This window comes from Gymnoscopelus braueri, assembly GCF_963280865.1.
Source record: "Gymnoscopelus braueri genome assembly, chromosome: 6".
Classification (NCBI taxonomy): Eukaryota; Metazoa; Chordata; class Actinopteri; order Myctophiformes; family Myctophidae; genus Gymnoscopelus; species Gymnoscopelus braueri.
This window is the reverse complement of record NC_137607.1, coordinates 40,718,404-40,735,725: the sequence shown is the minus strand read 5'-3', so window position 1 is coordinate 40,735,725 and position 17,322 is coordinate 40,718,404. Positions and strand designations below refer to the sequence as shown.

Sequence of the window (17,322 nt, the reverse complement as noted above, 5' to 3'; positions counted from 1 at the left end):
GTTGCTACCTTGTATCTCCAAATTTCATTGTCATACTTTTTCATTGTCATACGTTTTTTTCCCATACATTAACATGCTACTTCGTCATACTACAGTGTTGCACAAAAGTTTTAAAAATAGCCGATCTACAAGATCTCAATGCGTTGTGAGCTTGTAGATCTGCTTTTTTTTGGCCATATTTTGAGTGAAAGTGGTTAAGTGTGTCAGTGGGTCTCATAAATATTTAACCAATGACAAGAGCTTGTGACTAAAGAATACTGTAACTACCTTGGATCCATTGGAAAACAGGTTATTTTTTCCCATTTCCTGAAAAGTCACTGTTCTGGACATAGGAGGTTTCCGCTCGACAGCCACGAGCAGTGAAAACACAGCATGGGGATTGTCTAAATTTAGCAAGGCCATTTAATAATAAAAAATTACCAACCACTTCAAAGCTGCTAGAAAGTTCAACCCCGCAGAGGCCCATATAACCAGCAATAACTTGTAGCTCTGTAGCTACTGTAAATATTTAATGGCCCCTCACACAACCCCTGTTGAGTTAAGAAAGTCATTACTTAGGGGGGAAAAATAAACTGTTTCTTTGGCCCATTGCCTACATTACACAAATCTCAAGACACACACACACAAAAAAAGAGAGTATTCTAGAATAATGTATTAAATCATTCCATTAAGGACAGCATTCTAAGAAGAAACGTCTGTTACAAGTTGAGCTCATGAAAACAAAATCCAAAGAATCTTGAGGCTTAGGTTTAGGGACAGGAAGCCTCCCCAGAATTACTAACAGCCACTAGCAGAATGCGTCTGAGCTCCTACTAACTTTGCCTGTTCTACTAACTAGCTGATACCAGGCAGGGAACAAACAATCATTTGAAAGTTGTATTTGCATTCGATAAAAACCTGTCTGCTCTGCTGAATAATGAAACCAGCTTTAACCACTTCCCTATATACTGTACTTCGCACGACAAATAGCAAAGTACATCTACAATCTCAGAATGCCTCGGATCGCGATGCATGGTGAGCTTATAGATCTGCTATTTTTGCAATTTTTCAAAACCTTTAGAAAAATCCTGAAATTGTGCCCAAAACAGGGACACCAAGGTTAATGTGGTAAATTATGGGATGTAAACGCCGGCTAGTGAGCAAAGGTCAGCTTCCTGCTCTGTCCCTCATGCAGGTAGGGTCACCTACAGTCCATGCCTTATGCATCTGGCAAGTATCTGTACATCCGCTCACTGCAGATACAACTGTCTTATACCCATGCAGTCCTTACAAATGCAACATCAATAAATCATGATACTCTAACTCTACTGGTATTTCCAGCCACCAGGAAGGACTATGGGACCACGATTGTGATTACAGATCCCATAGTCTGGGCTATGGGACCAGGACTGTGACTATAGGTCCTTCTATAGCCTGTGTGCGAAAATGGACTTCCTCACTGACACTCCCATATGCCAATGGCCAATGCCCGCGTGCAAAATGGAGGAGGACAGACTGGTTGAGTTTTGTTCATTTTATAGACTAGTAAGACAGTAACGAAGATAGATTCCGTAAAATTGTGAAAACAACTGTGCATAAAACAACAAGGGAACAAGTGGCATGCCTCATCAAATTATTTTCAGTGCTTCCCATGGCCCCTAGACCATTTAATTTAATTTCTTCCCACCGCCAATATGATTACAATACTATATAACACCTCTGTGGCTCTGTGTGGTTGAACAAATGTGCTGTTACAAAAACCTCCCAACATGCCTTTACAATCATGTGTCCATTATGTACACTTACAAAACGTGTCAATAATTAACAACAGACATGTGCACAGCACTCAGTGCCAACAAGCGTTTAGGTCCATAAACAGCCTTCTGATTAAAATGGCTGTAGAAACGACTGAATTCAGTTCAGTCTGCGTGGGATACCATGAATGGTGAAAGACGGTAGGCATTTGTCTGGACACATTGACCACCACAAGCATGTATGTGTGACCGGTAGTAATTCCTTGAGGCGATATAATCATAGCCACCAGGGGGAGTGCCTTTCAACATGTAGCCAGTGGCCTTTCCCACGATGGTTGCCCCGACAGCACAAGTGTAAACACTTTGTAAGTAAGTAAGTAAGTAAATTTTATTTATAAAGCACATTTCAAAACAAGGTTACAAAGTGCTGTACAATGGAACACAATTAAACAAAATTAACAAGTTAACAACAGAGTATAAAAGTATATAAATAGAGTAATAAAACAATACAACAACAAGGATTAAAACAAAGCAATTTGTCCGTGAAAGTCAGGTAGAGCTATGGGTAAAAATGCTTACGGAACAAATGTGTTTTTAACATCCTCTTAAAACCTTCAACAGACTCTGCATTTTTTATGGCCAATGGTAGGGCGTTCCACAGTGTGGGAGCAACCACTGCATTTGTCATCATCACTGTACTCTTGACTTACCAGATGATCCACTAACACCAGCGCATAGCTAGACAATCTGACAGTACACCACTTTACTCAGTCTGCAGTTCAGTTCAGGGTAAACTCTCATCTAAGTCATACTGTACACGTTATTATTAGGTGTGGAGGATGTGTCTAATCGAAATTGTGTTTAAAGAGCATTTTTCTTCCAAAATTCCCAAGTAGGCCAACAGTAAACAAAACCTGACTCACCCCAGCTTTGGAAGTCCCAGTGAAGCTCCAAGTAGAAGTCCCCAAGCTGTCATAGAAAAATAAGACAAACACAAAGTGAACTCCCTCATAAGTCCAAATAAAGAGATATAGAGTAAACGCATCATTAATCCATTATAAAACCGGGAAAGCATCCGTGTAATTTTAGATTCAAACCACTTTAACCATTATTTTATACTTTGGCTATTCAAAAATTGTGATTTTTTTGAATATATATATTTTTAAAGCGAACATTTTAAACTCAAATCTTTGCTTCTGGGGGTCCCTGGAACAAAATATTTTGAGATGACGGTCCGCGGCCAAACTACATCTAATTCTGGTCACCACTGACATAGCAACATAGGTTTTTCTGAAAACTGTTTAGATTTAGAAGACATTTGTAGAATGGGCCTCAGGTCTTAATGGGTTAACTAGAGATATGCACTCAGTTGAGTGCAAAGGGGGACAGGAGGCATATCCTACCTCCCTCCGTCTGTCTATCTGGGCCATGTGTTGACAGTGTTCTGGGGTTGTGCTGTGCACCAACACGTGTATGACAGGGCACACAGGGCACACGGGGCAATCGGGGGAAGGGATACAAAAAAAGCACCGTCATTACAAAATTGCGGTGAAACCACAGTGACAGGTAGTATGGATGGACACGTCTTCAGACAGTGAACAGTAAGGCTTTAAGACCCATTAGGACCTGAGGCCGATTCTACAAATGCCTTCTAAATCACTAGTTCTCAAACGTCTTCGTGCCAAGGACCCCCAGAAGAGAGGATTTCACTTTCAAGATTTTTCAAAAATGTTCAAAAGTAGCAGATGTACAGCTCACAGCGTGCACAAAGTAACGCGCTGTGAGCTTGTAAATCTGCTGTTTTTGAGTACCACTGTTGTAAACCACTGTTCTAATTCCTAAGAGTGAAACGTATGTTGTTGCTATACTGTATATACTGTATAGGTCAAATCTAAAATGACAGATGCTTTCCCGGTTTTAATAGGTTAAGCAATATGGTCAACCAACACCTCATTGCTTTAGTCTATGGGTCAGCCAAGTAACCAAATCTTATACATTATGTTATTCAAATAATAGAAGCCATTGCCAGTTTTGGCTTAAAAGACATAAATGAAAGCAAGTTAATATGAACCTGCTAGCTAACAAAGCAGGCAAAATGGCTGAGACTCATTTCATTCATCCCACTTTAGTCCCGTTGATTAATCCCAGTTTGTTGCACATTTTCAGTGCAGCTGTAAACTATATGAGTGGGTTGTCCTGATCTCATAAGCACTGCCGGCGTCCTCAATCCCTCTTTGGCAGATGATGTAATGCTAGAAGGGCATCATCATTTGTTTATTGTCAGAGTTGTATAATCCCCAAGATGATGATAATGATGATGCTGATGATGCAGTGAAAAACATAAAATAAATCAATGTGACATTGAGGCTGGCTCAGAATACATCTGATCTATTGGCTGTGCAGGCCGATTGTCAAGCCATGAGTCCAGTGGTGTAAAGTATCTAAGTACATGTACTCGAGTACAAATGTGAGGTATTTTTACTTTACTGGAGTATTTCCAATGTTCTGTACTTTTACTTCACAACATCATTGTACTTTTACTCCAGTACAGTTATTTGAAAAAGTTTCTCTTAGACCTGTAATTTGACATTAATTTGATATATTTAAAAAAAAAAGAAAAAAGATTTTGACAACAACATGCCCCCAAATAGGGATGCCAGTTTTAAAGTGGTTAAACAGGCACAATAATGTTATGAACTGAATTTGAAATGAACTGAAATTTGAAATTATTTTTGTTTTCAAGGTTAAAGGTCAAAGATGATCCGATTTCTGTCAACCATGTCCCTAGCCAGGGGAGCTTAGTCTGGTATAATGGTCATAATTTTAGCTGTGAAAAACACTTTTCTTTTTACAGGCAGGATGGTCTCCATGATTTTTTCATTTTCAGTATAGATCGATTGCTTGCTTGATTGATTTTTATTAGGATTCATATATTTCTCTGGGTAATGATTTTATCTGTAAACAATTAGCTTTTTCCCCCCTGTAATATTTAATGCACTTGGCAAATAAAGTGATTCATTCTCTGAAAATAAAATACAAACTGAGTAAACAAGAGGATTATATTATGAATAAAGCTTATTGTTACTGTAGTCTCTCTGTCACTTGCTTGTTCTCTCGCTCTCCCAGAGGACAAGGCAGGTGCAGCTGACCTGGCAGCGCTCTGCCCTCGTGTAGCCAGGTGATTATGCCCACAGAGTGCCCGCCAGACTTCACACCACAGAGCCACAACAGCACTGGAAGGCTCCTTGTAAGTGCGGTTGTGGTTTGTGCGCAGTGGTGGAAAAAGTACTCAAATTCTTTACTTAAGTAAAAGTACCAATACTTCATATATAAAAATACTCTGTTACAAGTCCAGAATTCAAAATGTACTTGAGTAAAAGTACAAAAGTATTGGTATCAAAATGTACTTAAAGTACCAAAAGTAAAAGTACTAAAATGTTTGAAAATAGCAGATCTACAAGCCCACAACGCATCGCGATGTGACGCGTTGTGAGCTTGTAGATCGGCTATTTTCAAATAGCCTATGTATAAAATAGGGCTAAAGTGGTTGATGTATGTTTTATAATATCATAATCTATATCTGAAAAGTCAATAGTAACTAAAGTTTTCAAATAATTGTAGTGGAGTAAAAGTACAATATTTGCCTCTGAGATGTAGTGGAGTAAAAGTATTGGAAATTGGAAATACTCAAGTAAAGTACAAATACCTCAAAATTGTACTTAAGTACAGTACTTAAGTAAATGTACTTAGTTACTTTCCACCACTGTAATTGTGCGTATGTTTGTAGATGATGTAATGTAAATGTAAGCCTGTTGCACCCGCTAAATGTAAGTTCAAACACCAAATTACATCATACAAGTGAGTTCTAAGTCCAGGGTTAAGATATAACTTTCGTTTCAAACTAACAAGTTGCAATGTTAGATTTAGTGTTGACGTTACACCCAACTTACGATCCATCATAGCTAATGTTTTTTGTTGTTAGTTTTTTTTTTGCATTCTATGCTTTATTCCAGATAGGTCAGAATGGAGTGTCAGGCAACAAGGGGCAGAGAGAGGAGAGACATGCAACACAAGACGGGTCGGATTCGAACCCGGGTCCTTGCGCTCACTAAAGCCCAGTTCACACCAATGATTTGGGGTTGCAACTTGAAACCACTTGAAACCACTTGCAACATAGTCCCAAAACTGCACCGACCTGCAATTTCTCTTTGCAACATATTGCAACGGTTTTGTTGCATCGTGAGTCATTGGTGTGGACTGGGCTTAAGAGCATTATGATCTGTGTGTGCACCAATTGGCTGAGCCATCAGGCAGCCCAAGGCTGCAGGAGTGTATGTGCTTGTACAGTGTATGCGCACCCAGGTGGTTATATGTCTTTGCACATTTGTAGCCGTGCAAGTGGAAGAACCTGACCTACCCCAGTGCAAACAAGCAACAGAATGTCTTCTTTCCAGACAGCTAATGCTCCCTTCCCTCTTCTGAAGTGCTCCCTTTCTCACCTCCCCCTCTTTTCTAAGCTCTTCAGCACTGCCCCCCCCCTCCCTCCCTCCCTCCCTCTCACTCTCTCTCTCTCTCCATCCCTTTCCTCTCCTCACTTCTCCTCAGACCCAGTTAAAAAACTAAGGGCAACCTGTGCCTTCTCAACGTAGCCCCTAGGCATTGGAATAGTTTGCCATTTTTATTAGGTCTTCCCCCTCTCTCCACCGACTCTTTTAAATTCCGTATTAAGATGCACCTTTTTTCATTGCCGATTGAGTGTTAAGGGCCTTCACCTAAAAGCACTATAACTTTCATATAACTTTCTACCTTTCACTTGAGTTGATTTTCAGTTGTAGTTATCGTTATAGTGCTTGGTGTGGACAGCCCTCTATTGCACTGTTTCCCAACCTGGGGTCGGGGGCCCGCTTGGGAGAGGTGGGGGGGGTTGGATGAAATCATAACTTGCTTTCATCCAACTGTTCTCGATGTGATCGACCCAACTTGTGATACAGTAAATGTTATCCTGTAACTTTAACATAGTCAAGTAATAACATTGTTAAAGAAATGTACCTACTTTCAACCTGACTTCTCTATTTTGGGCATGTCAATATATTGTCAAACATGGTCAACATTAGCAGATCTACAAGCTCGCAACACGTTGTGAGCTGTTTAGATTTATTATTTTAGCTATTTGTTGTATGATAAGTATAGGGCTTAAGCAGTTAACATGTCTGAAATGGTAGAGAGAGGAGGGGTGCGTGCATATTTTAAAAATGTCATCGTCTTTGCTGAAGTTATTCATCAACAACATTTGTTGTTTTTACAAATAAACTTGACTTGACTTCCTCACTATCCATCTTTCCTTCATTCTGTCCCCTCCCTTCTCTTTTTCATCCTCTACCTTGGACATTTTGTTAAATTTCAGCCATTTGCCAGACTTGCGTGACAGGCAATGAATGAGTCAGCAGGACCGGAGCATCAGTATCTCTCTCAAGGACACATTGTTGACGAGTTTGAACCCGAGACCTTCAGGTTACCGACCCATTAGGCCAACACGGCGTGCATTATATCTCCCACAATGCTTTCTGCCTCCCTCCTCTATGCCCCACTTCCTTCTTTCATTTCACCATATCTCCCTCAGATGCGTAATTTATGCTCCGTCATATGGCGTTGTGGCGCCGAAAATAGCCACTGTGCAAGTTCACAACGCGTCGCAGCCGCAACGCAGTGTGAGCTTGCCAAACGCCTATTTTTGCCGCATGACACTGCCATACTACGAAGCATAAGTCAGCCTTAAACTCCCCGATGCTCCCTTCATGTGTCTGACAGGAGGCTGTGAAGGCAGGCGGGTGGGAGATAGAGTGGGTGGGTGGGTGCTGGTCATATACTGAACATGAAGGTCGCTGCCTGGCTGGCTGTGTTGTGATGACAGTTATTAGAGAGAGACACTGACCTACTGACACTGAGAGGGAAAGGGTGGTGTTTGTATTGTGTCTGAAAGAGAACCGGACAGACATACAAGACTCTCTGTGTGTGTGTGTGTATGTGTGTGTGTGTGTGTGTGTGTTCGTTCCGTTGGCAGATCAGGCTCTGGGACAAAGTCTGCCCAGGAGGACTGCTGACTACACTTCACATAGAGGCGAGGAGAGGAGAGGAGAGATGACAGGACACGAACAATAAAAGGATTAGAGCAGACGATTGGAAAAAGGAGCTGGATGGAAGGGCTGTGGGATAGAATGTCAGGAAGAGCATCATTTGAAATGAGGATCAGAGAGCAGATGATGGAGGGGAGGACAGTGTACCTCTTTAAGAGCCTTCAGCAGCTTAGGTCTTTTGTCCTCCACACTCTCTCTGGACTGCTGCTTCAGCTTCCTCAGCAGCGCTGTGACTGAAGGGAGAACAGAAAAGAAACGGGGGGGGGGGGAGAGGAGGAGGAAAGGTTAGGTGCATGCATAAACAAGGACTGGCAACGACTTTCTACATGCTAACTTTAAAGCTACAATGACGATCCGTAAATTTTTATGTACTTTGTCTCCCTTCAATGACGGAGAGCTAATTTCAACGACGTCCAAACTACCAATACATATGGCAGCGAGTCGAGTGTTCAATACGGTGCACCATTGGCTTGAAATAACTTTACCGACATTGTCAATGTCTCACCAGGGAGGGAGACCACCTCCAACCACTGCAGATGTGCTATGGTTTATATTCTATGGACATACTCTACTCTACTAATACTGATTGGTTAAAACCATATCATATTCAATAAAATAAGTCCCGGATTGCAGCTTTAAGAAGAGGTGGCAGCATGTGTGTAACGTGTGTGTGTGTGTGTGTGTGTGTGTGTGTGTGTGTGTGTGTGTGTGTGTGTGTGTGTGTGTGTGTGTGTGTGTGTGTGTGTGTGTGAAGTTGAACCTAGCATAGGTTCAACTTCAGTCAGTTGAGTGAGTTATAACACCTACGGCAAAACATCAGCCTACGCAAAATCTGGGGCGTGCACTCCAACACACAATCCACACCCTGTGACAGGCGGCAGAGGCTCAGTGCTACACTGACTTCCTATAGGCAGATAGGAGACTCTACAGTAGGTGGTTAAACGGAGTGATCCCACCTCACCGCCTGCGGGGATCAGCATATTCCAGGAAGTTCAAAGGGAATGAGTCCAGGAGAGGAACGTATATAAAAACTTCACTGCTAATGAGGTGCGTCTATAAGCTCCTTAATGACCTGGGGGAGGCAAATACCCACACAGGAGACTTTTACCCATGACTGTCCAGATTAACAGAGCTTTCACAGAGCCTCACGTGACATGCCATTGGCTCACTGTGTGTCCCTTTGCTTTGCTCACTTTCAAAACAAGTTCTGATATTTAAAGAAAAAACTACAACTGAGCCACACCCGACTGGCCAGCCTTTACTGGAATGTTGGGAAGCATTTTACAAGCGGACGGGACCGCCAGTTGTACATCATAGATAGCCAACTGTGCTGCTTTCAAAGAGGCAGAGGATTTCACGACAAATGTGACTCGGCCAATTATAGACCAATGGAAAACGTTGAAAATATATTGGGCTTTTATGTCACCAAGACATTCCAACAATGGAGTGAGATGCAGATAGCTAGTTAGACTCAAAGGAAATGTGGACATGTGATGTGGTTGTTAGCCCAATCTATTTCTCTCTCTGTCTCTCTCTCACACACACGGCCTGGTGGCAGTGTGCACTAACATGTTGATCATATGGTATATCCGGTGTACACTGTGCACCACAGGGCTCAGGGGATCTCAAAGAGATTGGGGGGTTACTGCTGGTGCCGGTGTTAAAAGTAGGCCAAATGAGCACACACACACACACACACACTCTGAGGGTGTCTCTGAAGCCTGGCTGGCTAATGAATGTGGACAATCTCCCCCTGATCCACGGCCTTCCTCTGCAGGTCAGGGAAGGGAGACAGCTTCACCATCTGCCAATGGACCACCCAGCACACACCCGCCTCTTACCATGAGTTCACCTGATAGTGGTGGGGGTTTATTTGTGCCTTAACCCTAGAACACTAACTTGGGTGATTTTCACCCACACAATTATGGTTATGTGATTTTCATTGTGTTGCTGATGTCTGAGGTGGGTGGGTCCTTGGGTACCTTCAGGCTGCTCAGTGACATCATCGAAGGTAGGCTTGTTTACCTGCCCCCATCCCTGGTTTTTGGGTGATTGGGTGATTGGGTGATTTTCACCCAACGTCAGTGATAGAGAGTAAAAAGAATCGGGCGGGCTCTCCCACAGTTGTCAGTCATGTAGGGAGACTGTGCCTTCACTGGACAAGACTCACATGTTCCAGGAATGGGTAGACCAAAGAAGAAGTTCCCAGCTCCATAACGATTTTTTTAAAGAAATTATTTGATAACAATTCCCAAGATTTTCACAAATTTTGCCTACATGAGGTCTTATTATGGTATTGCTTTTTTATAGGCCCCCCCCGATGATGTTTTACATTTTTTGTGATATTTTATATTGAAACATTAAAGAAGAGTACCTCAATTTGCCATGTATTGTTGTACTTTAATATATTTGACACAAAAATATACCCAACTTTCGTAATGGTGTGATTATATTCAACGTTAAGTGTTCTAGGGTTAAATTAAGTGGCAGCTCTTAGCCATTCACATCCATGCACTAATGGGTAAAGACAGGCAGGACATTGAGCACGTCTACAATGGCACACAGCTCAGCCACTTAACAATTACGCCTGGGGCCACTTGATAACTGCTGCTGGCCACTTTCCAGGGAATAGTGGTTAGTAAATATTGACACAGGTAAGCAGCCACAGCAGCAATAGACCATATTCACACGGCGGCCATATTGCCATCAAGTCAATGAAATGCCACCCCAGTTGCCACAGCAACGCAATGTTAAATTCCAAAATGGCCGCCGTGTGAATATGGACTATTGTGAAACAATGAAGTTGCCAAACATGGTTGCCAAACAAGTTAAATACCATGTGAGGGCAGGTAGTTCTTCATGTTTTATCAAGGCATTCAAAATGAAGAGTAATATTCAGAAAGATTAAACAACATGTGGCTAGTTATGCCACAGTTTGCGATTTTCCATTCAGATCAGACAGGCTTGAGTTTGAACTTCGGTTCCATTCTGAGGAAAAATAATGTCCTCACTGCACTGCCATATCTGCCTTGTCTTTAACCACTTTAACCCTCTATTACTAGTGAAACGGACCTGAGATGCAACTGTACTTGGACCGTTTGTTCCCGTCTACTGCACGAAATCCCCTTTTTCAAAAAATACCCGATCTACAAGCTCGCAGTGCAACGCGTTGTGAGCTCGTACTGTAGGTCTGGTATTGTTGGCGAATGTTCCCCCCCCAGAATAGCGATGCTGGGGTTCAGGTGGTTAAGAGGAAAATGTCCCTATCCTAGTCAAAACTTGATCAGGCCTACTTTTGAACTGTTACTTCACTTCAGAGTCAGGAATAGGTTTGCAAAATGTTGGGAATATTCAAAGGTGCAAACGTTTCATGGGAATTAAAGAGAATACAGTATATGGGAATAAGGATAAGGATAATTCCTTTTAACAGGACGTTCATGAAAGTCCTTGCGGGCTTGTTTCCAATGAGGGCCTGTGAGCAATTAGGGGTTAAGAGTCTTGCTCAGGGACAAATTTCATTTCATCGACACATATGCTGGCGTGGCCTGGAATCGTACCTGGGGCAACCAGGGCCTCTGGCTCCCTAGGCGGGCTCACTAACCACTCAGCTATGGCCGCCCCTTAATGTGAATATACTGTATCAAAATGAACAAGAATACAAGAAAGCTGCAATGCATGCAATACTAATTCAGGCTAAGGTTTCATCTGCCCCTTTAACCCATTAAATCCGTGAATGCATCTCTGTCATTTCAGATTTATTTGGCTATTCAAAAAGCAGATATACAAGCTCGTAGATCTGCTATTTTTGAAAAATCGTGAAAAATGTGTGCAAATCTTTAAATATGTATATTTTTTAAAGCGGACATTTGTAACTCAAAAATGTTCGCTTTAAAAAAAGATATATTCAAAGATTTGCACAACTTTTCATGATTTAAAAAATAGCAGCTCAACACAGTGGTGCAGACAGTGTAGTAGTGTGGTCTCCATAGCACTGCATAGTGCGCAAGATGCTGAGAATCATCTGTACATGAGATGGGAGAGTGCTCTGCACATGTGATGGGAGAATGCACTGTTCATGAGGAGGGCTGGAATTCAATGCTGGGATGCTAGCAAATCATCTGTAAGTGAGATGGAGCAGTGCACAGCACATTACATGCACAGTGTATGGTTGCAATTCAACTGAATTTCCATTAAATGGTGATATTTTAACCAAAACATGCCACATTGCTTTATTATTATGCATGTTTCCCCCAAAATAAGTTCAATATTATAAAGGAAGATTTTTCATTTCAAACTGGGCATGTCCAGGAATTTACCGTTTTGGAATATGTGGAAAAAAAACTACTTCATAAATTCAAATGCCATAAAAAGATGGATAGATGGAACGTAGCGAATCCAGACTGATTCGCTACGTTCTGCGTATTTGTTTTTCTCACTACTCGGAAGCGAAGTAATAAAAAATAAAACGGAATGTAGCAATCAGTCTGGATCCCAGGCTACAACAAGCTATCTTTCAACACATTACCAACACATGTAAGCCTACTTACGAGTTTACAGGAGACTCATATTTTCCAGACTGAAGGCATGGAAAGCAGACAGTGGGCATCTTGTGCGGCACCAGACTAAGTCCTTCTGCATGAAAGAATCTACTGGCAGTGTGAGAAATGGCTCTTTCTTTTGGGGCAAGAGAGCAAAGAGATCGCTATTATTTGCTAATCTAGCAAAAAACATATAATCTTAGCTAGGTTACAATGTATTGATACTAATGTGATACCTGATACGAGTCTATGATCTGGGATTTTGGATATTGTAATATCATAATATGGGCTTAAGTAATGTCTTTTCCTGGTTTTAATGAATGAAGCCACTAAATGAAGCCACTAAAGCCTCATTTTATACTTTCAGAAATGGTTAAACATTATCAAAAATAGCGCAAATAGCCTATGTACTGCACAAGGTCACAACGCTTCACATTTGGTCACGGCGGGTCGGGGTTGGGTACACTTGCACCAAAAATAAATAAAACAATGAATAAAAATGATAATAAATTAGCTATTTAACCGTTTATATCAAACGGTTACACATTTCTTAACGGTTAACAGTTAAAACGTTAACCATGAATATTTGTGTACATTTTTGTTGTCGCAGTCTTGTGGCCCCATACATCAGGTCATTTTATAATTGTGGCCCCCTGCCTAAGCTAGTTGAATACCCCTGGGCTAGTTAGTCCTGGTCTTGTGCAAAGCAGTTTATAAGTACCACCTGCTTAAATTCAGGCTGCCTCACACTCACAGTTAATATTTTGAGCACCAAGCAGCCATGGGCCTTGTCCCATATTTGAAAACTGAGCACCAAGCACATAACTGTCTGAAGCCCACATGGAAAAACACGTCCCTGCCTAATATACGCCAACAGAACTGTGACGGCCTCAAAATGTGCACTGCTCTCTTAAAGTCAACAGCCCAGCTGTGTTTGGAGGGAGAAGGCAAGTGGGGACAATAAATGGCTCTTCCTGAACAAAACACATGACAGCGTCTAGTTCCAAGCCACATTCTGTCTTCTTGTGCAGACGTTCAGTCATTAACAGTGACAAACAGAGTTGATAAAACGTTGCATTAGCGCACGTGTGGGCTGACAATAACAACTCGGTGAACCACTTCCAACCCAGCGTCCTTATTTTGGGCATGTTGTTATAGGTGAAAATCTTCCACAATGTCACAAACTAGATAAATAAAAAGGTTCAACATCTTAAAAAATACATTTATAACGAAAATTGCCGATCTACAAGCTTACAATGAGTTGCATCAAGTTTTGAGCTCGTAGAGCAACTATTTTATCGGACGTATACAGAGCCAAAGTGGTTAAGTCTTTTAGCAAAACTGCTAATCAATACTTTCAATACTTTTATTTACTCTAGAATGAAGCAAGACAAGAATTCACACCCCATACTTCCCTCTTAGACTCTTGAAAAATGCTGAGTTGCATGCTTACTGCGTGGCAGTGCTCTGCTAGGCTAACCCCACAAGCAACTATGTTGATTGCGCTGAATAGGGGGGAATAGGCACAGTTTCCTCTCAGCAGAGAGCCTTCTCCTCCCGTGCCATCACGACAGTCAGGTAAAACTAAATCAAGGTCAGGCCAGGTACAATCATATAAACATTGAGCAAGATCAGCTGTTTCTCAGTCAAATGCCGAGAAGCGCACCAGGGTTGCAGTAGAATGAGGAGCCAAGAGAGACAAACGGAGCCTTGGCAACCACCTCAAGTGATACGTTCTTGCAAAGATGGAATTTGCCAAGGGTCATTCTGTAAATAAAAATGGTCCTAACAGAATAGCTGTTTACTGACAAATTACCATTTTAGCAATACTTGGACAATTTAAACTGTATAGGTTGATAGTGGAACCATAAATGCAGGGAAAATCTGTTCCTCTTGTCATTGTTCCATGCACTGGACCGAGGGGATGCAAGAAACGGATAAGCCATAACCACTTAAGCCCTATTTTATACTTTGTCGTACAACAGTGTCATGCGGTGAAAATAGGCGATCTACAAGGTCACAACGTGTCGCGTTGTGAGCTTGTAGCAGCAATTTTTGAAAACATGCCCAAAACAGGGACGACAGGTTTTAAAGTGCTTAATGTACAGTACGTCCGGCTTCCAAGACAAACTATAAATGTCCCAGCCAGCCACTGGAAGAGAAGACCATACCAAGGGGTTTATGGTGTAGAAGGCGGCATGTTCCTTGAGTGTGAGAACACAAGAGTCAGCTGCCAGAACAGAACTCCAAGCTAACTCTGGCCTTCTGGCCCACACTATTTCACCAGGCGAGAGCACAGTGATCCTCCTGAGAAGGAAAAGCTGACTATCTATTTGTACAAATACAGGCAGTAGCCTCTAATAGGTTCAGAGTGAATTTTATGATTCAATACATCATGTGAGATAGCTATGATACTCATTCTGTGTGTTCAAAAGCCTTTTCTTGAGAACAAACAGCGGTAAATGGCAGCAGGTTTTTTTTTTACAGAGGGTCAGGATAAACTTCATCTTCATGCTTTTCTGCTCTAGTGACCAACATCTCAGCAGCATCCACCTTCAGTATCTATTAATTCACGAAACCTGTGTCTGTCTGTGTTTGTCTGTCTGTCTGTCTGTGGGTATAACTTGGATGCTGTCCAACCGAACGGCCACAATTTGGTTAGACCCACAGTTTCAAAGAACCGAAAAAACACAAATCTCTGTATCTGTCTGTCCGCAGGTCTGCAAAGTACGCACCAAATCTCTGTGTTTGGAAGGGGCATGGGCACCGGCTTCACTAAATGGCTAACCCGACCCGCCGGCTTAACCGATTGCCACTGCGCCAATTTGCCAATATAAGTGGTGGCGTGTGAGAAAATGTGAGATAAGCCTGAGATTCCAACATGTACAACGACTACATCAGGTAAAAGAGTATTGCACAAACAGGTGGGCATGTATTCCTGACTTGCATCGTTCCCGACTTGCGCGGCACCCTAGTAGGCAGACGCCATTGTTCAAAGTGAAGCATCTCACTGGTCGAAAACAATGGTTAGAGGGGGTTATAAAAGCTTTAGGAAAAAAATACTTCTTCACAATCCAGTCTATCCAGTCACAAAAAAATGTATAGGTATATTTTTTCCTTCTTTTTTCTTTTTTACCACTAAACAACCATTTAGAAGAATGGATGCCAGTTTCTTCAAAAGGCCATTTTGGAATAAAACTCCCTCAATCACACAATTCCCTCAATTCTGAAGGTTTGAAATAGTGGTTCTAGCAGGAGTATGACTATGGGAGGCAACCGGGCGAGAGAGGGGCTTGTCTAGCACCGGCCTATGAGGAGAGAGAAACATCTAATGAATTGCCTTTCATCGCAGCACAAAAGCCCAGAGTGCATTGAGGAATGTCCCCTCTCTCTCTCAGTCAGTCCACTTGACAAAGGGGGGCAACCTTGCCTCATGCCCCCACCGGGAGGCAGTGCCATGGAGGAATGCATGGACACATATGTTGATCCTTCCGTTTCTCCCTGTTAACTGTTCTCACACAAGCAGTGCATCAAACTGAACTGGCCCCTTGTATCCAATTGAGGCCACATTGTTTGTTCACTAAGCTTTAGTGTGGACTTCCTCAAACCTTTTCATGGCAAGGACCGCCAAACTGATATGTATTTTGCCCACAGACCCCCAACTGAAAATATTTTGTGTTAAGGACCCCCTATAAAGAGAAGATTTGTCAACCTTTGTCAACATTTGAAAATAGCATATCTACAAGCTCACAACGCGTCACGTCATCGCATTGTTGAGCTTGTAGATTGGCTACTTTGGAATAGCCGGAAAATAAAATGAGTGTTTTAAACGGTTTCTCATTTTGCTGGGGACCCCCTGGAGCCCCCTGAAGGACCCCACTTTGAGAACCAGGGTTCTAAGTACATTTCAGTGGGTGAGGTTTCAGTCGATCACTGATGCTTACTCATCTGTCTGTCTCCGTAGCTGATTGCTTCGGCGAGGGGACTCCATCCCTGAGCGTTCTTCACCTTCACTGGAGCATTGTGGGCCAGTAGCAAATGGGCACACTCTGTGAGGGAGAGAGGGAAAGACAAATAAACAAGGTCAAGTAGGAGTAATTCATTAACCAAAATGATATGACCATCTACATTTTTTTTTCCAGGGACACTCAGAACCAAAGATTTTAGTAAAAAATGTTAGCTTTAAAAATAATATTTTTCTTTTTATTCAAAGATTTGCAAAAATGTTCAAGATTTTTCTAAAATCAACAAGCCCATGGCGCGGCACGAAGTGACGCACTATGAGCTTGTATATCTATTTTTTTTTTGTAATAATTGACAATTTGTTCTATATAGCTAAAATGACAGATTTCTTTTATAGGTTACGCCCATTTTTATACTTTGTCGAACGATGGTGTCGCACAGTACACTGGAAATAGCCAATCTACAAGATCACAACGTGTCTCATCACGGCGCGCTGCCAAGTCAAGTCAAAAGTATTTATATAGCACATTTTCACATTTCACATTTCAATGTGCATCAAAACAAACACCAGAATAGGCAAAGATCAACCACGACAAAACTTAAAAATAGGAGCAAATTAAATAGGTTAAACATAAGAATGAATTAGAGTAAAGCAACAGTACATTAAAAGGAAGATAACCACACACACTTAAAACCTAGCTAAAAGCTTGTTTAAAGAGATGTGTTTTAATAATTAGTCTGCTTTTAAACAGTCAACCATGGTGACAGAACTTAAGACCCCATAACCTATTTGTAACCTGGTTGTGAGCAAGTAGATCTGCTATATTCGCTTTTTTTGACAATAATGACATGCCCAAATTAAGGATGCCAAGTTGAAGTTGTTACAGAGCTAGGGAGAGTGGACATGGGGACAGCACCAGCCCTGAGACTTCTCACTTCTTGGCTAATTGACAA

At 41.8% G+C, this 17,322-nt stretch overlaps 2 protein-coding genes across 2 annotated transcripts in view; both read right to left on the bottom strand.

Annotated features, from left to right (window-relative positions):
* The window catches only part of ptger3 (prostaglandin E receptor 3 (subtype EP3)), a 186,568-nt gene that overhangs the window by 20,039 nt on the left and 149,207 nt on the right, over window positions 1-17,322 (bottom strand). The gene's annotated exons all lie outside the window — the stretch shown is intronic.
* Window positions 1-17,322, bottom strand: part of LOC308087478 (ankyrin repeat domain-containing protein 13C-like) — a 51,623-nt gene that overhangs the window by 15,619 nt on the left and 18,682 nt on the right. Inside the window, exons 3-5 of the mRNA XM_080431367.1 lie at window positions 16,350-16,454; window positions 8,015-8,100; window positions 2,657-2,702 (exon numbers count right to left, since the gene is read on the bottom strand). Of these exons, the coding sequence (XP_080287493.1) occupies window positions 2,657-2,702; window positions 8,015-8,100; window positions 16,350-16,454 (237 nt within the window). The remainder of the gene's footprint in view (window positions 1-2,656; window positions 2,703-8,014; window positions 8,101-16,349; window positions 16,455-17,322) is intronic.